This window comes from Rattus rattus, chromosome 17, assembly GCF_011064425.1.
Source record: "Rattus rattus isolate New Zealand chromosome 17, Rrattus_CSIRO_v1, whole genome shotgun sequence".
NCBI lineage: Eukaryota > Metazoa > Chordata > Mammalia > Rodentia > Muridae > Rattus > Rattus rattus.
This window is the reverse complement of record NC_046170.1, coordinates 41,286,401-41,309,887: the sequence shown is the minus strand read 5'-3', so window position 1 is coordinate 41,309,887 and position 23,487 is coordinate 41,286,401. Positions and strand designations below refer to the sequence as shown.

General features: G+C 52.1%; 1 protein-coding gene across 2 annotated transcripts in view; it reads left to right on the top strand.

Annotated features, from left to right (window-relative positions):
- Nucleotides 1-3,161: 3,161 nt before the first annotated feature.
- The window catches only part of Zcchc14 (zinc finger CCHC-type containing 14), a 45,301-nt gene continuing 24,975 nt past the window's right edge, over nt 3,162-23,487 (top strand). For both annotated transcript variants that reach the window (XM_032888084.1, XM_032888083.1), the window contains exon 1: nt 3,162-3,807. In XM_032888084.1, the coding sequence (XP_032743975.1) occupies nt 3,211-3,807 (597 nt within the window). In that variant the 5' untranslated portion in view covers nt 3,162-3,210. The remainder of the gene's footprint in view (nt 3,808-23,487) is intronic.

Genomic DNA, 23,487 nt, shown 5'->3' with positions numbered 1-23,487 from the left:
TAATCTGTGCTGTGCTCGGTTCTCTAGGAGGGAGTCCCCTCTTCCCAGCTTACTCCCAATGGAAGCCCGTTTGGAACAAACATAAATGCAGGCAGGTGGGCAGGCTGAGTTGCCCAAGGCTGGATAAGGCTCTGGATGGCTGCTGTAGCAGCAGCATCCCCTCAGATGCACTTCCAGGCAGGGGGCCTCGGGGCCTGAATGACAGCCATTTCCATCTACAGCAGGCCTTCTCCTGAACTGTTCCCTCAGAAGCTCAGCAGCTCTTCTGGTTCAGCCTGAGCCCCAGGGTCGGTTCCCAGCACTCCCTAGGTGTCCCCCAGTCCTTCCTAATATCCTGGGCTCCCATACTTTGGAAGGAGTGGACAGGCTAGGTGAGGAGAGGATGAAGGTTGGAACTGGCATGCAGTCTGCAGTCCCTCAGACCTATGCAAGCACTGGAGTGGAAGGCCCAGGAGCCCACGGCCAAGGCTGTGCCAAGGAGGGAGCCCTAGACCTGCCACAGACACCTGGAACTTTGCAAACCAACAGGAGGCCTGGAGCTCAAGGAGGTCCGGCAACAGTGACAGGGACAGAGCGTGCTCAGGACTGAGCTGAGCCTGGGAAGACAAGCTAGAGATGAGAGATCTCTAAAGCTTGGGTGTGTGGACTTGTGTCTCTCATCTCCATGACCCCAAACCCCAATTGAGGTCAGTCTATAGGGTTCTACAGCCGAAGCAAAGGGGACACAACCTTCCCCTGGTTTCCTGTGGTTGCCCTTAGGACTGACTTCGATCCTCCTCACTGGAGGCCTTCATTTAGAGTCAAGTTGTGGTGGCCATGTCCCTAGGGCATGGGGGAGGATCGGTTTAGCCTCCTCAGCACTTGCCATTGCTTGACCTAGGGTCTGTCTTTACACGACCTTTCTGCCCTTGACTCCAAGGAAGATACAGCTTTTCTATTAGGACATTGAATTTGGAGCCTCTCCTTAACCTGGCACAATGTGTCTATTTCTAAACAAGGCCAAGCGTAGAGGGTCCAGGTGGACGTGAACATTTAGGGGCTGTTATTTAATCCAGGATGGCCTTAAATACCACACCCAGCAAGAGCTGGAAGAGCATGAGGAGCTCAGCCTGGGGCCTTTTTATGGTTCCAGTCCTCTGCTTCCCAGCTAGAAAGGGCCTTGGGCAACACCCTCGACCACAGTAGCATGTGCCAGGCTGGGCTTTAGGCTGCCTTTACAGATGAGGACACTGAGGCTCGGAAGGGCTGAGAAGATGGCCCAGGTCACATAGCCAGTTGAAGTCTGGGCAAGGAATCCAAGAGTCCATGGGTTCTAGGGCACTCCTGCGGGCAGTAGGGGTGTGCTGTGTTCCAGGTCAGCTCCTTGCTTTCTGGCTCTTAGGTTTAGGAATGGATGTTTCCCCCAAACTGCAGATAATTATGGTTCATTTAGTAGCCTGCTCTGGGTAAAGGGGTTGGGGATGCCTGGTGAACTTTCCCTCTAAGCCACCCAGTACACTGGTGTAGCCAGAGAAATGTGCCCAAGAAGGTGTGTAGGACCAGGGGAACAGTCTCTTGGTCTCTTGGCGGCAATGTTCGCTCAAGGTGGGAAATCCAAGGCCAGGAATGTTCTGCCTAGAGATTTTTCAGCACCTTGGACCAGACTGGAAGGATCTATTTAGTGGCTCCACAGGCCAGGCTGCAGGCTCTGTATGGGAGCTCAGCTTAGCCCAGGTGTCCGACACTCGATGCCTAGGGACAGTCAGCCTATACCTCCAGGACGTCAGAGGACGCCATCTAGGAATGGGAGTGGGGCTTCTTGTTCCGGACCTCAGTTTCTCTGTCTGTACCGGGCGGGCCCTGTATCCAAAGCATTGGAAGGGGATAGGTGCCCGCCTGCCCCTCCCCCAACTACATCCCGGTGCCAACCAAAAGCCAGGGTGGTGGCAGTCCTTGAGCCCTGCCTCTGTCCGCGGGTTTGCATTTTCTCGGATCCAGGGCCCGAGGTGCCCGCTGACAGGGCGAGCTGACAGACCTGGCTAGCAGATACTGGGGAGAAGACTTGCTCCTTCCATCATCCTCGCCTTTAGGCGGGCCCGCCGCCTCAAAAACGCAGGTGCTCGCCCACTGTGAGCTCACTGCCTTCTCAGCAGCAACCCCCCGGGAGGGTATTATTACCCGCATCTTCCCGGGAGGCAAAAGGGACTCAGAAATCGCGACTCGCCCAAGGTCACACAGCTCGGCTCGGGCAGATCAGAAGGAAGTCCGGCGCCAGTAGTTCTTCTGGGCCCATCGCCGCCTCCTTGCCGTCACATTCGTGAATAAAGCACCGAGGCCCAACGCCCGGCTTTGCCCAAAAAACAAGGCTCCGGGCTAATCTGAGGGAACAAAAGCGCCCAAAATTCCATCCCGTGTTTTCCACCATGCCGATTCCCACCGACCAATCCGCTAGCGCCGGTCGGTAGGGGGCGGGTGCAGGCGGACCCGGCGTGATCGACAGTCCCTTTCAGAGGCGGAGCCTAGGCTTCAACCAATCCTACGGAGCTGCTGAAACGAGCCGGCACGCAGGACAGGCAGCCTGGCCAATCGGCGTGGAGGGGCGGGCCCGGCCAGCCCGGGCTGTCGCGAGAGGCGGCCACCCCGCCCACTCCGCTGGCCGCGGCCGCCCGTGCTCGCGAGCGCGCTCTGCTCAGCTCCGACGGCCCGGGCCGCGATCCGTCCGCGGGTCCCGCTGGATCCTTCCGCCGTGCCAGGCCCGTCCGGGCGCCGCGCCCAGCCTCGCAGCGGGTAACGGCCGGCCTGGGCGCAAGCGCAGGAGGCGGCATGGCCGGGGCGGCTCCGTCGGGGGGCGGCCCACACTGACAGACCCTGCGGCGCGCGGGGAGATGGGGGCGGCCGCCTCCCGGGCGACGACGACGACGACGAGGAGCGGCCGCCGCCACTGCCGCGCACCGGCCGCCGCTGGGGACGGGCGCGGCAGGGCGCCTCCCCGTGAGCGGCGGCCCTGAGGCCGCTCGCCGTCCCCGGCCGCCCCGGCCGCGGCCCCGGCTCCGGCCGCCGCGGGGCCCCTGGCGGGCGGCTCCCCCGGCCCGCGCGCGCCCGGCCCGCGCCCGCGCCCGGTTCGCGCGCGCGCGGCCTCGCCCGGCCCCGGCGCCCGGCCGCGGCCCTGCGCGCCCCCGGCCGCCCGCGCGCGCTCCCGGGCCCGGCGGCGGGCGCGGCGCGGGCGGCAGCATGGTGGAGAAGCGTTGCCCGCTGCAGAGGGACGGCGTGTACCGCTGGTTCTCCGAACTGCCGTCACCGCAGCGCGTGGAGTTCCTGTGCGGCCTGCTGGACCTGTGCATCCCGCTCGAGTTGCGCTTCCTCGGCTCGTGCCTGGAGGACCTGGCACGCAAGGACTACCATTCGCTGCGCGACTCCGAGATTAAGGCCAACAATCCGGCGGACCTGGGCAGCCTCACCAACCTGACGGACGAGGTGGTGCGCAGCAAGCTGTTGGTGTCGCTGGCGCTGCTGGGCTCGGAGCAGCGCGAGGCTGCGGGCGTATTGTACCGCACGCTCACGCACACCGACTCCATCATCCACAACTACGGGCTACAGCTCAACGAGGGCCGCACGGGCGATGAGTTCCTTCTGCTCTTCACCATGGCCTCCAACCACCCGGCCTTCAGCTTCCACCAGAAGCAGGTGCTGCGCCAGGAGCTCACGCAGATCCAGAGCAGCCTGAACGGTGGCGGTGGCAGCGGTGGCGGCGGCGGCGGCGGCGGTGGCGGTGGCAAGAGCGCGCCCGGGCCCAGCGGCGCGCTGCCCACCTGCTCGGCCTGTCACAAGGTGAGCGCACGCGCGCGGTGGGACAGCGCGGCTGGGGTCCTTTACTGGCTAGCCTGGAAGAGGACCCACTAGGGACCAGGTGGCTGGCGTCAGCGCGCGGACTCTTTGTGTGTTGTGTGTCCCAGCCCAGGCTGGAGACAGGATAAGGCCTTTGTCCTGTCAGGCTCAGCTCTTAGGTGACAGTGCATTCAACAACTTGTCGACTTGCATTGAGCAGATGTGGCGCTGGAACCTGGACCTAGGTGGGGGCCCTGCCTGTCCGACACAGGTGTCCCCGGGCGTGCATGGCAGGGGTCCGATGTACAGGTTCGCGTGAATGCGTGTGTGTTCGTGGGGGTTGTGCAGGCTGGTAAGCGTGTCTGTCTGGAGAGCCTGACCGGGGCTTCGCAGCCTCAGCAGGTCTGCGTGTAAGCTGTCACTGGTGATCCACCATCGGGGAGAACCAAAGCTCACTGAGGTGGGATCAGGTCTTAGGATGATGTCAGCTTGCTGGGCAGGAAGGGCAGCCTGACCATCCATTCAGAAATGTTTGAGGACTGGCGAAGCACGTGGTTCTGTGGAAGCTGAAGGCTGGGTGGTCGGAAGCCACAGTGAAGAGAAGATGGAATTCATTTCCTGGGTAGCCAGCCCTCTTAGTTGCAGCCCATAGTTGTGGATGGTACAGTCGGTGTGCATTTGGGTGGAGGTCGTCAGTAGTCAGCAGCCCTGGAGCCGGCAACGCAGGTTTGTTGTGAGAGAAAGGCTCTCCAGTGCCAGGGACCATTGAGGCCCCACACCGTGTTCTTGGTTGTAGGAGGCCACGTTTGGGTCTCCTGCCCAGCTGCTCTGCAGTCTGAGTTTTTTGAAGTTAAAACTCTTAATTTGCTTCCCCTGCCCAAGGTGAGCAAGGTGAGGTGGTCAGGGAGTCAGGCTCAGGCTTTGGTCGTTTTTCTTTCAGCTCTCTTTGAACCTTGGGTTGTGGCTTTTCCTTTTTGATGTCTTCCTCTAAGAAGCGGCTGTGGTTCCTGAATGGGTTTCTGTGGCGTCTTATCTTCTCACCGACATTGGCCTCTGAGACTGCGGTTTGCTCTTTGGTTCCTTCTTCTTTTTCAGTACATACATACTCTCTCTCTCCCACCTCACTTCCCTGTGTGTCACACAGCTGTCAACGAAGAGAGGCAGGGCCAAGGAGAGTTCAGTTCCTCACCTGTCACCTGTCTGTGGTCTCATCAGCTGCAGTTAGTTTCATCCAAGACCGGGAGCTTATCTCCCACCCCGTGCGGCCAGACCACTGTGGTGAGTGAAGCTATGCACGTCAGAGGTCTGTGTCAGTCTGTGTCTTTTAGCAGGGCAGTGAATTCAGAATAGAAGTGTCTAGAACAAATGCCTTGGGTCCTCTCCCACCTACACAGTACTAGGGATGGAGCCTAGTGCATACCGGCAGGTGCTCTGCCACTGAGCCCCACCCCACTACAGCCAGCCCTCACCGTAAGTTGTATCAGATAGCCTTTGTCTCAGGCGAAAGTCTCCCCATTGAGAGATGGAGTTAATCTGGTCCTGAGGGTCTGGGCACTGGTCACTAGCCTTTGTCTCCTGTGCTGTAGCAGGCTGGGCGGAAGTCCTCCAGAGGTGACAGGACAGCTGGCAGCTGTGCTCTCAATGTGCTTCCCGGCCACGTTGGCTGTCTGCATTTTGTAGAGGCGTGCGTTGTCTGGCTTGAATGTCTGCCCTGAGTGTCGCAGCTGTTGCAGTTTTCAGGAATCCTGTGGGCCTGACAGGGTCGGGGTCCTCTTTGGAAAGTTAGGGACATTGCTTGGCCTTAGCAATAAAGGCTGGGTCCCATTTGCTCAGGTCTCTTGCTTTTGCCTGGCTCTAAGTCACTTCCAAAGGGACTGTACTCCCAGGCTGGACCTTGGGCTCATTTGTAGCTCTGAAGCCGGTTGCTGTGCTTGCGGACGCCCAGCTGAGAGCCCTCTCAGCACTGGGCTGACTTGAGCCTCTGCATCCTCAGAAGAAGGTGGCTCTTGCATCGCTTCCTGAGCGGTGTCACTTGTTTGGTCTTGAACTTAGGACTGATACTTGGCTCTCAGAAGTGAAGGTGTGGCGCGTGTTGGGATGGCGTCTGATTCCAGTTTTTATTTCTCCTGACGGAGTTTTCTGGAGAGCTTGTTATTGCAGTTCGCTCAGCCCTCATCCCCTTTCATTTTAAAGTGCACGGTGTTCAGAGGAGCTCCGAAGGTTAAAGGAAAAGTGTGGCTTATTTGTTTTAAAGACCAAGGTTTGGGGAATGTGGGGAGGGGCTCTGTAAGGGGACAGCGTTTGGGATATAAATAAATGAAATAAAGACCAAGGTTTCATTGTGTGGCTCTCCCTGGTCTGGGAGTTGCTATCCTCCTACCTCTGGAGAGCCGAGAGGTTAGTTATGCACCAAGCCCAGCCATGGACATAGTTTATGCATGGCTTACTTCAGAAAACCATGTGCTGTATCTACTGGCAGGGGAACATGAGGGGCTGCAGGGCTTGATCTACTGAATGCTTCCCATCCCTTAGGTGTGTCTCAGGTTGCTGTGAACAGTGTATGTGTTTTATTTAAATAGAAAGCCTTGGTTTTGGAAGCAGGTTAAATCAAGACCTTTAACTGGCTATGAGGTACCAACTTGTAATCAACTCCAGCACTCGGGAGGCTGAAGAAGGGGGCTCACTCTGAATTGTGGTGGTCAGGGGTGTTGTGCAGAGCTGTGTGACCATTGGTTGATGTTGAATTTCAGATCATTTGGTTAGTCCTTCAGGACACCAGTGCCTGTGAGCAATCCCTCCAGTTCTCCTGACCGGCCCTCAGCAGCCCCTCAGGGTCAAATGTCTGTCTGTCTGTTTCCATGAGTTTGTTTTCTCTGATCCTGTGGTGTAAACAGATTCATGAATACTTGCCCTTTTGTGCCGGGCTGCTTTCTCTCGGCATGCTTTCCAGGCTTCTCTTGTAAGAGTGCACAGCACTGTGCTCTTTTTTTATGGCTGAGTAATATTCATTCATCACAATTTATCTGCTTACCTTGGGGTGGAGGTTTGGATTGAGGCTTAGTTGAGATTATTCTTCATGGTGAACTCCTGAATGCCTGGCACTAACACATGCTCCTTGGTACATTATTAGCGAATGGCTGTCCTAAGGGGCTTCATTCTTAGGACGGGCTGCTGCCTTAGGGGTGCTTAATGGTGCTGCCTAGTTGTCAGGCCCTCTGGGTTCTGTGGTTACAGTGACAGCTAGAGCCAGCTGTGGTTCTGTCCTCTGTGTGCTGGAACATAGTCCAGTGTCCTGTGTGGGTTGGTTTTGTTGTTATTGTTTTTTTTTTTTTTTTTTCCCCTTTTAGGGGGTTTGAAATGGTGTGCTGCCTATGGGGTAGATTGAGGTTCTGGTCTTATTTTTGGTGGATGTCTGTACAGTTCCAGAGCTGTCCACCTGAGTTTGGCCATGTATGCCCTAGGGTTAGCCTTGTGTAGACTTTCAACAATGTCCACAGACTATGTATAAAGCTGCTTGTAAGCTCTTGTCTGAGATGGACCACAGTTCCACTTGGCTGCTCATCTCTGGTAAGCTCTTGCAAGTCATTACAGTTCAAAGGTCAGGTTTTGAGGCATTCTTGTCCTGCGGGTATCATGTGAGGAATAGATGGCTTTGCTTGATTTCTCTTTTAAACCTGACCCCTGCACACAGTTGTCAAAAGCCCCTAGCGTTCCAGAGGAGCTAGAACAGATTACAGCGTCATCAGTGACCTGACTGAAGGTGCTGTTTTTTTCTGTAGGGCAACTGGAGCTCCTCTGAGTCCCTGCACTGAGCCTGCTGTCTGTCTGTAGTCATTCCTCCGTGTTTCTGTGTAAGTGAGGTACTCCAACGCAGCACCCTCAGATTCTGTGTGATGGCATTCTTAGTGGCATATTCCAACAGCAAGCAGACGTCGTGTCATGTCTTGAGTTATAGCAGGCCCCTTTGAACCACTGGTGTGACGGTGTGGCTCTGAAGGGACTGTCTTTTCCCACACATGGAGCCCTAAGGCTGTTGCTTTCACGATAGCCAGCCCACTGCTCCTTCACCATTTGCACCCCATCTGAGCTGTGTGCTGGAACGTGGTGCTTCAGAACCTGGAACCTGTCACACCGGGTCTGATGCATAGCACAGTGGCACTGCATGCACAGGTAGCTAGCAAGTGACCAGGAACACACAGAGGCAAGTCTTGCTCCTTTTCTGAAGCCATTTTTACTGAAGTTCATTCTGTTTATTGGCCTCGGTCCTGTATACCATGCCCACTTTGCCTTTGGGTTGAGAGCACACTTAAGATATATAGTTTTTAGAACATTGGCGTGCACACTGCTAGAAGTGCTATCTATATGTGCTGCGTCTGTTGACTTGGATGACTGGTGGCTTCTGGGAGGCTAAGGGTAGATCACAGTAAATTTTTTAAAAAAAGATCTATTTTTATGTTATGTGTATGAGTATTTTGCCTGTATGTCTGTACCACATACAGACCTGGTGCCAGTGGATGACCAAAAAGACATCAGGTCCATGGGCCTGGAATTACTGCCATGTGGGTGCTGGGAATTGAACCCAGGTCTTCTGGAAGATTAGCCAGTGCTTTAACTGCTGAGCCAATTCTCCAAACCCACATTTTTATAAATTATTTTTTGCCTGGGAGAAATAATTTCTACATTAGTCTTGCCTCTTCCTTAGCAGGGTCAGATTTCAGAAGAGCTGGGACCTGGCAGGGTGAGCTCACTAGTGAGATGGCTGTAGGCTTTGACTTTCTGAGGCAGTGTTAGCAAGGCAAGAAGGAACACTGTTCAAGGTCAGCATTGAACTCACAGTGAGATCTGTTCTAGACAAAAAAGCAAAACAGCCGTCAGCATTTGTAAAGCAGTAATGCTGGGTTTGTTGTGGGTTAAAGACTTGCAGTTGTTTAACTCGAGGCCGGCCAGGGTGGAAGCACACGTCCACTGGCAGGGTTGGCTCTCGGATAGCCTACAGGGCACTCAGCTAGCTTCACACTAGCCAGTGTGCCTACCTCTCCTTGGCCACAGATAGAAAGGTACAGGCTTCTCTTGATGTCCTGGCTTTAACCATCTTGTTTCCTTGGGGACTTTACAGGGCCATGCATCTGAACTTCACTGCTTCCTGTCTCTCTTCTTCCCCATCAGCACCTTTGACAAACTCCAGTGTTTCTGTGCTTGGCCCCTAAGCTACTCTTCTTTGTCCTGAGCATGGCTCCACCTTCTGGTGAGGTCAGCACTTCTTCTGGACCTGCCCATGTGTGTCTTGACACACATACATATTGCAGTAAATACATGCATGTTGACTAGGAACCGGGCCACCCTGCCACATGCCCATGGTGTCTGCCCTCATCCTCAGATACACCAGCCTGTGGTCATTCCCTTTGACAGCTCTTGTCTTCAGCTAAGATAGTTTTTCTTGATGGGAATTCAGTAGTTGTTTAAATTAAGAGATGTTTTAAATTGGTTTCATAATCAGACAAGTGGCCAAAATGGTACAAAAGAACCCTGAATGCGAAGTCCCCTCACGAGGGCCAGCTGGCGTTCTCTTCTTTCCCTGGGGCTTGGATCCCTTAGGTTTGCATTTAAGGTGCTTGCTGACAGGCCCTCCAGCCAGCACTCCAGAGGCAAATGCTACATAGCAAGAGTCTGCCTTAAAACAAACGAAAAACCCTCAAAAAAACCCCAAACCACAATTTTGCCTTTTCCCCAGCCACCCATCCCTTTTATAGAACAGTTCGTTTTAGAACTTTTGGGAAAGATTGTATGTACTTGCATGTTTCTTCCTCATACACTTGACCCTACTATATGACATGACTCAATTGTTCACCTTGCTCTTGTGAACGTGGCTGTTTACCTGCCTTGAGTTGAGCCTCACCATCCCCGTGATGCATCTTGCTGAGTACTGACAGGCACTGCAGTGTGCGTGTGTGCACGGGTGTGTGTGCGTGGTGTCTGTGCTCTTTAAGGCTGCCGCAGTGTGTCTAGGTGCTTCTTTCCCTGAACCTGCCAGTGTAGCAGCAGACCTTGGTCACATTCATAGAGAACCATCCTTGCGGCTTTCTCTAGGTCACATTGTTGCACATCTCCTCAGGTGACCACGTTAGCAGTTTGTCACTGCTTTTCCCATCAGGTAAGGGGCTCTGTGATGTAGAGGCAGCTGACCTTTGAGAACGCTGAATGTAGGAGGAGCTGTGGTTTTTTTCCCCCATCTTTGGCTTTCCAAGAGGGTTGACTGGTTATACCACATGTGACTTTTGGTGTTGTGGTCTAGTAGATCACATGTACTGAGAAGGGCACATATGTGATGCATGCATGTTAAGCATGACACCGCTTAAGTGAGGATGCTTCCCTGTATCTTCTGGCCAGAACCTGAGTCTTTTGTCTATTGACTTGCCTCAGTCGGAATTGATTTGGTATGAGGGTGACACGCATGTGCTAGTGTCTTTCTCAGCTCCTGGATGGTGGCCTTAAACCCTGAGTGAAACTGCTCTCTCGTCACGCACCCAGTACTGTTCGGATTTGCTTCTGAACTGTCTGGATGGTTTTGTGGGTGTGTGGGAGGGTATTGTCATCATGGTTGTTGTTCAGTTTTTAATTAATTTACTTACTTTGAGATGGAGTCTGACTCTATGGCCTAGGCTGTCCTGGAACTCATGATCCCCCTACTTCAGCCTCCCTAGGGCTAGGACTAGAGTTGTGTACCAGCAGGCGGGCTCCTGTGCTGTCCTTCCCAGGGTGTACTCTTAGTAGCCTTCAGTGGAGTCTAAGCCTCTGGCCCCCAGCCACTCCTTCCTTGTTCAGGGAATGCCAGCTTTTCGGTTTTAGTTTTAAGCAAACATGGCTGTTGAGCAGTTCCCACATGGTGGTTTGTGGGGTGGGGCCTAAGCTGGCTGCACCACACTTGTGTGTGGAGACTGGCTTTTCTTTCCTTTCCTTTCCTTTCCTTTCCTTTCCTTTCCTTTCCTTTCCTTTCCTTTCCTTTCCTTCTTCTGTATAATTCATGGTATTTTCCTCTTTGATTTTGCCATTCCCACTGATCACTGTGCAGCCCCCTCCCCAGCCCATCCCCAAAGAGGGTGGAGCTCCCAGTGGGCGTCCCTAGTCACCCAGGCCTTCGAGGTGTCCTTGTCCTGCTGAGGGCTGCTTGGCAAGTCCTGCATGGCATCCTAGCCTGGGGTAGTGTGTATAGCATCCTAGCCTGGGGTAGTGTGTATAGTATCCTAGCCTGGGGTAGTGTGTATAGCATCCTAGCCTGGGGTAGTGTGTATAGCATCCTAGCCTGGGGTAGTGTGTAGAGCATCCTAGCCTGGGGTAGTGTGTAGAGCATCCTAGCCTGCTTCTCTCTTCCCCACTCCCTCCCATCTCCTCTTGCTCCCAGCAACACTTACAGGGACAGATACATAGCACAATGTCTATGCATAGGGCACAGATGGACACAGAGCACACCTGGGGCGTTTGCTGTGTGTACACGTCAAGAGGCACGTGTGTGGCACATACACAGCACATTTCTTCACACCCTGGTGTCATTGTTCACTGTTCACCCTGAACAGGGGACTCCTTCCCAGCTTCTTGACTTTTTTTTTTTTTTTTTTTTTTTTTTTTTTGAGCTGGGGACCGAACCCAGGGCCTTGCGCTTCCTAGGTAAGCGCTCTACCACTGAGCTAAATCCCCAGCCCCTTGACTTTTTTTTTTTTAAAGTTAAATCACTAGAAAGTTTTGTCCCTTAACTTTCCTTAGAAATCACAGCAGAATGCCTGACTTGTGACCTTGCCCTGGGTCTGGTTTCTAATGGCAGGTATTGTGGTGGTGCCTGCATTCATTTGGTCTTGGAAAGGTGCTGTGGTTTCCTCGGCCTGGCCTACAGTTGTCAGTGTGGCGTGGCATGGCTGTCTCTGCATGCCGTCTTCTTGTGCCATTCCTGCTGCTCCTGACTCCCCCTCACCTTGCCTGTGCCAGTGTGGCTGCCTCATGGCCACTTCATGGCTCACACACACTCACCTTTTCCTTACGCTCTTAGATTTGTCTGCCCGGTAAGACCATAGGTGTCTCTGTGTTTCTGTTGGAAGACACTGGAGACAAGGGTACTTGCTGGAGCACAGAGATGGTGATCACCCAGCGTCCCTGCACTGCCAGCTCCAAGAGACATCTGTTCTAGCCTGTGGGAAGGTGCAGGGGCTGGTGCTGTGGCCATTCCTGGTGTGATCAGGGGCATGGCAGGAACTGTTTTTCTCAAGTACTGTGGGCCGTTCCCAGGGAGCTTCATGCTCTGTGTCCTACGTAATGGTCTTTGACTTGGTGTCCCCCAATGCTGGCTGTGCATTTCTGAGGGAAAAACACTGCGATGTGGCCTTTGGCTTTGTGCTGCCTTCACTGCCAGCACATAGAACCCACAGGATCCTGAGAAAGTGCGCCCAGTGGTGAGGGCCCTGGGAGGCATGGGCCGTCACCCTTTAGCAGACTGTTCTCCTATGCCACTCTACAGTTTTGCAGAGTAGCTGTTGTTCCGGAGAAAGGCCTATGAGCTGTGTTCCTTCGTGTTCATGCAGCTTGAGTGTGGCAGGCTGGGTGCCGTGGTTGCTAATGCTAATGGCCCGAGTGGCCAGCCTGCTTCTCTTAGCCTAACTGGCGACAATAGGTTACCATCAGAAGGGAAAGCCAGGGAATCATTTTCTGGTTGTTGTAATTAGTATGTCCTCGGCCTGTACTGACGGAGGTGAGCCTCATTAAAGCATGTGTGATGGGAAGTTCTACGTGTGCCAAGTACAGTCACCCGAGATTCTGCAGGTTGCAGTTCAGACTTAGTGAATGAAACAGAGGCCTAACCCTGTACCCTATCGCTCTGATACTCGGGAATGATGCTGGGCCACCTCGTGGTTTGGTAAAGTTGAAGGGATGTTCGAGGTGTCAATGGCAGCTGTGGGAAGGTTGACATGGTACACCCATGTATTGCCAAATGCCAGGCTTTTTGAGGTGGGGTAGAGGCTTCTGTGCAGGATGCCGAAGGCCAGCAGTAGGCATAGCACACAGGGAGGGAGTCCTCTGATAGCGTGTGGTGGGGTTGGGAGGGGGTGTCTGGACTGTAGAGAGAGCAGGAGTGATGGGAGCCATCAGGGGTGGGCAGGGAGGCTCTGACCACCCTGGCTTCTCCCTCAGGGTCAAGTGAGATGTGAGGCAGAGAGCAAGGCTCTGAGAAAGGCGATGATGGTAGCTCACACCTGCCGTGCTCAGCACTGCCTCCAGTGCAGCCCAGGGATAGTTGAATTGTCACTACAGAGTTAGTTGATCTATGTTCCTCTTTTGGCACCAAGAAAATAGGTAAGCCTTAGCAGTTTGCAAAGGTGGCATCAGCTAGTGGCTATTTTTATTATGTGGAGACAAAATGACGACATTTGTTTTAGTTCATTGTTAGAAATGAAGGGAATTTCCAGAGAATGAGATGTGAAGGCAGCTTTGGTCTGGGAGGCTGCAGAGGTGGGCAGAGCCATTCAGCAGAGTGGGGCTACATGCAGGGCTCTGCCTTGGGATCTATAGTCCTCTCCCAGGGCTGCACTGGGACCTGCAGGCCTAGTGTTCTCAGTCCCTCACACCAGTACTTTGCAGTGATTGATTTAAAGACAAAGCTTACAATGGTCTTCCCTGTGCTGTTTGGACTGTGTGAGCTGTGTGAGCCCACGCAGTCTAAGCCCGTCCTGGTAGATAGGGGCTCTTCTTCTCCATTGCTGCCTTCATCTCCTGACCTCCTCATGTCCTTCTGCCTGTCATCTTTGTTCTAGCTGCTACTTTTCTTCCCCTGGTTGGTTTTGTATATCTGAAGACTTCTTTTAACAGTCATAGACTTCTGTTTTCTCTGTCTTCTTCCCACTGTGGGGTTTCATGAACACACACACACACACACACACACACACACACACACACACACACACACACACACACACGAGCAGGTTCTTATGTCAACAACAGAGGCCGTAAGTCCCATAGTACAGTGTAGTAGTTTGCTTCAGTGGGAGGAGTTGTTCTATTTTAAAATCAAAATGAAGATAGAGGCTGGTCTGAAGCTCAGGGGCAGAGTGCTTGCCTAGTGTGTACAAGGTCCTTACACCTTAGTTCAGCATACAGATACACAGGGGGAGGGAGAGAAGAGGAGGCAGGAAGTAAACCCAACATTTAGAAGACTGAAGCAGGAAGGCCCCAAGTTCAAGGCCAGCTTGGGCTTCAGAACAAAACCATCTGAGTGCGTGCGTGCACAGTCCTTTACGTTTGCCCATGTTCTTACCATTTTGTGGTTTTCCTTCCCATAGAAGCTCCAGCTTGGTGCCACATTCTTTCAGTGTGTGCTGTGCTGCACACAGCTTTGCTTTTACCTGTCTCATCAGAGGACGTTGTCATGGAGTTCAGCACCCTCGACTGATAGCTTTTTTCCTCTTCTGGCTTTGAAAAGCAGAGCACTATGGACTGTTCTCACTTCCTTTGTCACCCTCTGGCTGGGCTCAGGCTTTTCTTGTGGTATTGATGGTATGCCTGTGTGCTTTCCTGAGCTTGCCTGCTGGGTGTTCTCTGGACACTTTGGAGCTGTGAATCTATGTCTTTTGCTGGATTTGGGGGTTTAGTAACACATTCCAGCCACGTGTGTTTCCTATGATGCAATCACAGGCATGCCGCCTGTTGTTCCCCATAGATGTCATCTCAGATCTCTCTCCTCTTCAGCTGTGGGGACACTTTCCACGGATCCATGTTCAAAGCCACAGCGTGTCGCCATCTCCAGCCTGATGCTAAGCCCTCCAATGGATTTTTAGTTCAGAAAGAGCATCTTCTGGTTATGAAATTTCCACTTTTAAAGCTTCTTTTTCTTGAGGGGTTTGGTACAAAGCACACACCTTTCATCTCAGCACTCCGACTGCAGCGGCAAGTAGATCTCTGTAAGTTCTAGGACAACTAGAGTTAGTGAGATCCTGCTTCAAAAAACCAACCAACCAATAAACAACCAAACCCTCTCCCACTATGTCGTTTTCTCATGGTGCTGGTAGTTCTTCACTCTGTTCCCCCGTTGTATTGCTTAGTAATGCTTGCCTACTGTTTCTGCCTGAGACTCTTAGCCAGCGTGGTCTTTGCCAGGAGCCTTTTACTCTGCCATGTCCTATTTTTGTTTTTCTTGATGTCTGTTGGTTATGGTTGTTTCTTGAATTCTGTGAGGGAGATACTGTAGGAACTGTGGATTTGGTTCTGGAGAATGAGGGTGCTCAGGGTGGCTGGGAGGACTACATGTTTCTCCTTTTAGTCCATGATGAGCTGTGATCTCAGCAATTCTAGCTGCTGTGTTGTCTGTCAGTCAGGGGTCTTTTTCAAATGCACATGGTTTGTTGTTCATTCACCAGGGATAGGGAAGGAACCTAATAACCTGACAACCTTGTTCTAAGTCAGGCCCCAGTATCAGAGGGAGGTTCACACATGGTGGTTGGGTAGTGGTGGTCCAAGCAGGTCCAGTTGCAGGTCTGAATGAGCAGTGCACAGTAAGCCACTGTTTACATCTTCTTTTTTTTTTTTCTTTTCTTTTCTTTTTTTCGGAGCTGGGAACCGAACCCAGGGCCTTGCGCTTGCTAGGCAAGCGCTCTACCACAGAGCTAAATCCCCAACCCCTGTTTACATCTTCTTATGGAGAAAGGATGGTGAGTGAGAGCTGGCTCTGCATAAGGTGCTCCCGGAGAGTGACAGAGGCTCTCGGTTGTGCTGATCCTGGTCACCTAGGGTGCTGGACATTCAACAATCACTAAAGTCAGAGCCAAGCCAGAGGCAGGAGGTCCTGGTGGCAGGTGTGGTCACTGAAAGGGTCCTTGTTGCTAGTGTACGTGGCTCATGTGTGTTGAGTTGAGGTCTGATGGAGACCAGTGTCTTCTGATCTGATGTGAGCTTTGGTTCTTAGAGCTCTTCAGCGCCTTTTTGGTCTCCGCTTTTGGTTGTTGGCAGTCCCTAGGGCTTTGCTGGTTACACCCAGGGGCTTGCTCTGATGTCAGACAGTGAGCAGGCTGGTTACACCCAGGGGCTTGCTTTGACATCAGGACACAGAGCAGAACCAACCCCATACCTGGGTTTCTCAGAACTCTTTCTGAAGTGTGGCACAATGGATAGGTAGGGCTTGGGTGTGACTCTTACAGTGTGTGTGTGGGGAGGGGTTCTCTGTCCCTTGTACTGGAACTCTACCAATAGACTACACCCTGGATCAGCTCATGGGTTCCCTCTGGCCTTCCCTGATGAGCACAGAGCACAGCTCACAGGATAAAATCCTACCCCTCGTCCTATGATCGTCTCACTCATCTGCTGCCTTTGGCACTCACTGTTCGGCTCATCAGTGTTTGTAGGTTTGGGCTGGCTACTGATCATAGTTTTAATGCTGTGGAGCCCGTGTCTAGGCTACACAGCAGTTCCCTTAGCACTCTGTCTGTTGCGGGGGGTCCATCTTAGGCAGCTGAGTCATTAGTGGATTTACTGTGATTCAGCCAGTTTCTCATAAAACTTCAAGGTGGAAACATGCTTCTGAGCCAGCCACCTGGGAGCCTGATGTGGGAACATTGCTTGAGCCCAAGACTTGGGGGACTTGGGGACAGCCTGGACAAGGTTATAAGACCCCTCCCTTCCCATGTTTAAAGGAAACATTCCTAGCCAGAATATGTGTGGTTTGTCTTCAATGTCAGCAGTCCTTCATAAACACTCACAACTAGTGCCTCTCTCCTGTCCCTTGGGTGAGGGGTCGTGGACCTGACTCCCACTTGTGGTGCCCAGCAGAGGGACAGCACGTGCTGCTTGAGTTTAGGTATTGGGTTTTCGAGGGGAGAGAACTGAGGTAATGGCTTGCTGCTTTACTTTAGATGGCAGATATTGGTGCACTGGAATGAGCTTCTTGTACCAGGGTTCGTCAATTAGGAACACTGGCTGATCTTCCAGAGAACCCGGGACCTGGGTTTGAACTTCAGCACCTATAAGTAGCTCACAAAATGTCTGTAATCCCAGTTACAGGAGATCTCACACCTCTTGTGCTCTGGGGACCTTGCACACATGTGATCCACAGGTCTATACACAGATGAAACACTTATGAATATAATAAAAATAATAAATCACTAAGCATGGTGATTCACACCTTTAATCCCAGCACTTAGGAGGCAACGGCAGGTAGATCTCTGTGAGTTCAAGGCCTGGTCTGGTCCACACAGAAGGCTCTAGGCCAGCCAAGGCTACATAGAGAGACCTTGCTTCAAACAATAACCAACAAAATTTATGGTCTGGAGAGGTGACTCGGGAGTTAGGAGTACGTACTGTTCTTCCAGAGGATCTGAGTTCGATTGGCAGTGCCCCACATCAAGCAGTTCACCAACCATGTGTAACCGACTCCAGGAGAAAGCTGACTCTGATCTCTGCAGGCACCTGCACTCTGTGTGCGCACCCATACACAGAGTTTAAAACTAAACTTGACCTCTGCGGGTCCCTCACCTTCATGGCCATGATCACCTCACTGCTAATTAACAGTGGCTCTTTCTCTTGGCAGCTGCGGCTTCCTACTTCCACCACCCTAGCCAGGCAGCCCCTTACCATCCACCATCATAGAGCAGACGCTGAAGCTAGAGCCTGGGACTGAGACGTACTGCTCAGAATTCCTGTGCCTGTCCATGTCTTCTGGTAGGGCTGTAGGGGCAGCTCACGGACTGTGCATGACAGCCCCATTCTGGGCTGCTCCCGAGAGCCAGCAGCTTTAGTCTTGAGGTTCATACAATGTTAGAGAAGCCACCTGTGCCCTCCGGCTGAATGCACAACCAGTGTGTGAGTTCCCCAGGGCAAGCGTGCAGGCCATGGCCCTTGACTATAGGAGGTCGATGGGGTCCACCACCCTCTTCATCTCTGTCTCTAGTGCCTGGGCTCACTGTGGAGACCTGGGAGAGAGTGCTGCGCAGTGATGTTGCCACAGAAGCAATGAGGCAGTAGCCAGCTCCAGTCAATAAGAGAGGTGGGGCGTCCCTTGGACCTGCCTCAGACTGTGACAGGCAAGGTGACAAGAAGCAGGTTATTACTTTGAGGGGCATCGTCTGTGCACCAAGCTCAGTCGTCAGTCACCTACATCTGTGGCGCACCATGAAGCCGTGCATGGTCACCAGGAGGAGCCTACTCTCCCAGTTTAGCCTCTGTCTGGTGCTGCAGGGTTCTCCCAGCAGGCCTGGGAGTTTTTGCTGGCTGCACTGTGGGACCAGTTTGTGATGGGTGTCTGCATGTCCTACCTAGCAGACCTTGCTGGCTGTGGAAGAAACCTGCTCTCCTGGCCCCTTAGGAATCCCTCGCAGTACCTCTGCCATAATTAAGCAGACTGTGTCTTCTTTCTCCCATCTGTCTCTCTGTCTCCATTTTCTCTATCTATCTAGTAAGAAACATTAAAAGCAATGGTGGTTTTTGGTTAGCATTGGCTTTCATTTGGCCTGAGTCAGCAAATAGCTTTCACTATTAAACTATTTTCTTGTTCTGGTTTAGAGACACATAATGACTATTTTAGTAAAGTGCTTACAAATCAGTTTTCTTTTTATTTTGTTTTTTCACATTGACTTGAAAGCATATAGCAGATGTTACTCTTTCCTGCTAGGCCTGGCTGTGCCTGACTAGACTGTGTTTGGGTTGTAGTGCCAGCTCTTGTTGCCTTGGCTCTACACACTGTCATGCCTAAAGGCCCATTCCCAGGATTTGGAAGCTCTTCCAGCCAGTTAGGCCCATGGTGATTTCTGGACCACCACCTCATCCTTTCCACTTGATCACCTTGAAGTTGTCAACTTCCCAGTGAGGAATGGCTTCTGGGGTCTTGATTGGGTGTCTGTCCCTCCCACAGCTCTGGGTAGTGCCCTGGGGACCTCGCTTGTGGAGGGTAGGGATGAAGTAGAAAGACCGCAGCTCTGTGTGCCTTCCTGAGCTGCTGCTCATAGTTGGTAGGGGTACATCTGTATTTACTGTATCTTCAGCTTCTTCTAAAAAGTAATGTCTGCTCTTTGAAGAAAAGTTGGAAAATGGAAAACTGGAAAATAAAGGCAGACATGTTGGTTGGTGTGTGCCTGTAACCTCAGTACTCAAGAGGCTGAGGCTGGAGGATCACTGCATTTGAGGCCCTTAACTAGTCTGGCCTCTTCGCTCGCACCGTCACATCTGCTCTGATGCTACTGCTACTAAGGGGCTTGACCGGCTCCACCCTGTGGCTGGGGTGCTCATGCCCAGTTAGTTCCATTCCAAGCTGCTGCAGGAGCAGCTGGAAGGTAGGGCTCACTTCCTGCCTCCCGTGCTGCCTCCTGCCTGTGAGCTGGGTACCCTGTCATGGCTGAAGAATTACAAGAAGCAGGAGAGAGGTGGGACTGTGCTCCCAATGTCCTGTGACCAGAACACCTTTGCCAGCTCTTCCTTATCCTGTCTCCTGTAGTCATGACTGGCCTTCCCTGGGATCATGACATCTTGATGTCTCCATGATGACAACTGAGACCACATTTATAGGCTCTGCTGGATGGAGTCTCTTTATAACATTAAAGTCTATTTAAACCTCGCTAAACAATAGTCATTTACATCACCTATATAAATGCCATAGTAGTAGTCGTCACCTATATAAATGCCACAGTAGTAGTCGTCACCTATATAAATGCCTTAAACTCCTTTTGAGTTTTTCTTCTCTCTTTCTGGTGCCTATCTGCTTGTAGACCCACTTTCCTCTTTTCACTACCTGTGAACATTCTGTATACTGGAGGAACCTTGTTTCCTCCAATTCAGTTTAAAGGACTCTTGGTCTGCAGTCAGATGGCTGTGACTTGTCTGTGTCACTTGTGAATTTGGTGTGTGTTGATGTCATTGGTTTTCACCCTGTGAAGGTGAGTTGTGTCTTCCTGCATACAAGTCCTTGACTTTGTCACTGGTTGGTGACAGCTTTAGAATCTGTTGAGTCCTCCAGGTAGCTTTAGACACTCAGAAGGTGCAGAGGTCATGGATAGCTGGGCTCTGCCTCCTGGCAGTCCAGCACTGACACTAGTGACACTTGCCAGCCGAGGCTGATTGCTGCTTGTCTTGAAGTGATGATTTTGTTCTACTGAAGTTCAGATGATGAAACGACTTTTTACACTGTCATTGCTAGTTTCAGAAGAGGTGATGGCCTGTCATGATGGAAGGAGGAGAGACCCCCCTGGTTATCCCCTGGATTCTAGCACAGGATGTGGACGTTGACTGGCTGTTAGACATTCTGTCCAGGGCCAAGGGGATACCTAAGAGGGCAGGAAGCTCTGTAGAACCCCCGCCGTGCAGTCTTTCTGTGTGGCCATGTTTTTTCACTGTGCTGACCATGGCAGCACTGTAGGCCACTGGGTACCTCAGCAGCCACACTGAGTGCCACAGTGTTAGCATGAGTGTCCGGTTTCTGTCTTTCAGCTTGGTAAGCCCAGTAAGTGCATTTTAAATACCACTGAAGCCCCTGGAGCTCCCTGCTATCATTTCCATGTTGTGACTAAAGAGGCTGGGACAGAACAACATGAAGTCTCCTGAGCAGGCTCATCAGTGAGCAGGGCCTGCGCCATACCCATGGCCGTGTTCTCTGCACACTCTTGTCTTCCAACTTCCCTTCCTTCTCTCCTGTTTATTTTGAGACAGGGTCTCCTTATGTAGCCCAGGCTGACCTAGAACTTGCGACTCTCCTGCTTCAGCCTCCTTGAGTGCTAGGATCACAGATGTGTGCCCCATGCCCACTGGTCCCTCGCCGTCAGTGCCTGCCATGTTCCACTCTTTCCTTCCCAGCTGGGCATGTGGCCCTAGACACAATGTGGGAGCTGTGCTTGAGGTTTATCTGTAGTGGGGGGACAACTTAATCTGTTCTGTGGGCTGATGGTGGACTACTCTGGCAGCTCACTACCGTTCCCTTTTGGAGCAATGGTGCTGGGCTATGGGAGGCCCAGGCTTCTTCTGGTCGGTTTGTCTGTAGCAGTCTGCTCTATTTCCAGAAGTCTGATTGTATATGAGCATGTCCTCCTTGAAGGTAGAATTGTGTTTAAAAATTAAATTTCTAAAAATTGTGTTCCTGATCCATGACTATTAAAAGTGAATTACATGCAGCTTTAAAGAAGCCTGTGTAAAGTTTTTCATAGACATACAATCTGAGGAACAATTATTAGTTATCGTGATGGAATCCACACTGGTCATGAAGCCACATGACCCCCATGACTTACCAGGAAGGGTTACATGGCTGATTGGTCTGATTGTCTACATGCCCCAGGCTTCTGTTCATATCCCTTCTTATGAGGCAGGCCTTTGGTCTGACCAAGTGTAATCCTTTATTTTGAAATGCAGAATCTCAGAGTCTACCTGGGACCTGAGTCAGAACACACACATACCATGGTCTAGAAACTCTTGTTTTGTTTTGTTTTACATGGCCCTAGGCATCAAGTCTAGGCCTTGCATGTTCCAGGTGAGGCTCTGCGTGAACTGGGGACACTCTGCCCCTTTTCACTTTTTGAGACTGGCTGGCTATCACTTAGTCACCCAGGCTGGCCTTGAACTTAGTCTCTAGTTCGAAGCGTCCATCCTCTTGTAGTCTCCTGATTCTCTGAGGTTAGATGCCTGTGCCCCTAGATGAGACCTAAAGGTCTTTACATATTTGGTCTGGATGCACCAGCTCAAATCTGTATACCCGGAAGTTATACCTCAAGAAGCGGGATATGCTGCTGCTTGGGACCAGGCACTTAAACTGCACTCCAGCAGGGCACTTCTGAACAGGCAGCAGCACTGGAGAGGAGTATGTCCTGGTCTTGGAGTAGGTGCTGAGCATCAGATCTGCCTGTAGCCATGGCACCCAAGCAGAGCAGCTGAGGTGCTAGTGATACCACCCAGGCAAGATGGGGGTACAGCTCATCACCTGGAAATCAGTGCCGCTGGGGCCAGGGGAACTCTGGCTGTAGCTGGATGTCATACAGATAGATCTAGTGTCTAAGTGGAAGAAGGGGATCCTTCAATGAACAGAACGGTCCATAGAGGTAAGACACTGAAGGAGCCGTGTGGACAAGGAGCAGAGTCAAGGTCCTCTAGAAGGGACTGTGTCCACTGGGCTGGGGTGAGGAGTAGGGCTAGGTAAATGGGCTGGGGTATCTGCCTGAGTCTCTGGGCTGTGCCGCAGGCCCTGTTGGTTTAAACCATGAAGATGAAAGGAGTTAGCCAGACAGCAGAACCTCTGACCTTTCCATGAAAGTAAAGTTAGGTGCTTTGCTCAGAGAGGATTTGAACTCAGGAGGAGCTGGAGAAGGGGGTACCTTGGCTTAGTCTACAGGCCTTGCACAGAATGGGAGGGAGACCTATGCACATGGGGCCATTGGAACTCTGCTGAAGTGAGTCAGAGAGCATCTGAGTCGAACTGCGGGTCATGTGGACAAATTAACCTAACCAAAAATAACCTAAAACAGCATTTCTGGGAATTACAGTGGAAGACAGCATCCAGTATAAACAGAAAAGCAAGAAGTGAGAGGAGGAAGACGGGGCGGGCAGACAGACGGGCACTTGGCCTCCAGTCCTCACTTTTAAGCATTTTTTCCCTGCCTGTGTTTTCATCAGGCAGCTCTCAGGCCCGGCCAAGTGCTGCTGGCCTGGGGACAGCACCCTCAGCTCTGGGCTGACTCTGCATGGACACAGGAAATACTTCCTGTTGTTGTCACTAGAGTCCCCAGGGGGCACACTGATGCTTAGTGAAGTGGTCCTTATCTCAGCATGGGTCTCCTTACCTGGCAGCACACAAGGATAAGCCCCTGCGGGACTACCCTGGTGAGCCCCATTGTCAGCACTATCCTACCCTGTCTTCATCTGTAGTCTTGGGGTGAGGAGCTGGGTTTTGCTAGTGGCTCTTTGTGATGGGGAATGCTGGCCTCCTGTGACTGGTCAGATTGACTTCCCGGTGCCAGGGATCTTGGGCGAATGTGCGGTAATAGGTTTATAAACTTAAACACTCTCTGGTGTCTTTTATAATTTTACTAGTATTGTGTGTGCACATGGTGTGAGTACATTGTCGTCCCAACACTATGCATGTGGGAGACAGAAGACAGCCCTGGGGAGTAAGTTCTCTACCTTCTTACTTCATTTTCAGGGACTGAACTCGGACTTGTAAGTCGGACGTCTTTAGTCACTGAGCCATTTTGCTCAGCCTTCTTCATTGACTTCTTTCCCTCCTTGCCAGCCCTTCCCGCCCTCCTGTCCTCCTGCCTGCCCTCCCTTCCTCCCTTCCTGAGACAGAGTTCATACAGCCCAGATTAGCATTGAGCTTGCTCTGTAACCAAGGGGAACTCTGAACTTTGGATCTGTCTTTACCTCATGGGTGCTAGGATCACAGTTGCTCTGTCCTGCCTCTGTTTTACAGAGTGTTGGGGGCCAAACCTAGGAAGCCATGTATGGTAGGCAAGTCCTCTGCCAACACTCCAACCAAATCTAAATGTCTTGATAACTTCTTGGTCCAGTTCGCTGCAGTGAGTTGTAAAGTGAGTGAATGAGTAGGATTTATTTTCCTGAGTTTAGTTGAAGTTCAGAGACTGTCTGGGGGCACACTGCCTATAGGCACTTGTGGTGCTCCACTGCAGAGTAAGCCTTTGGTGGTGGGTGGTGGTGGTGGTGGTGGTGGTGGTGGTGGTGGTGGTGGTG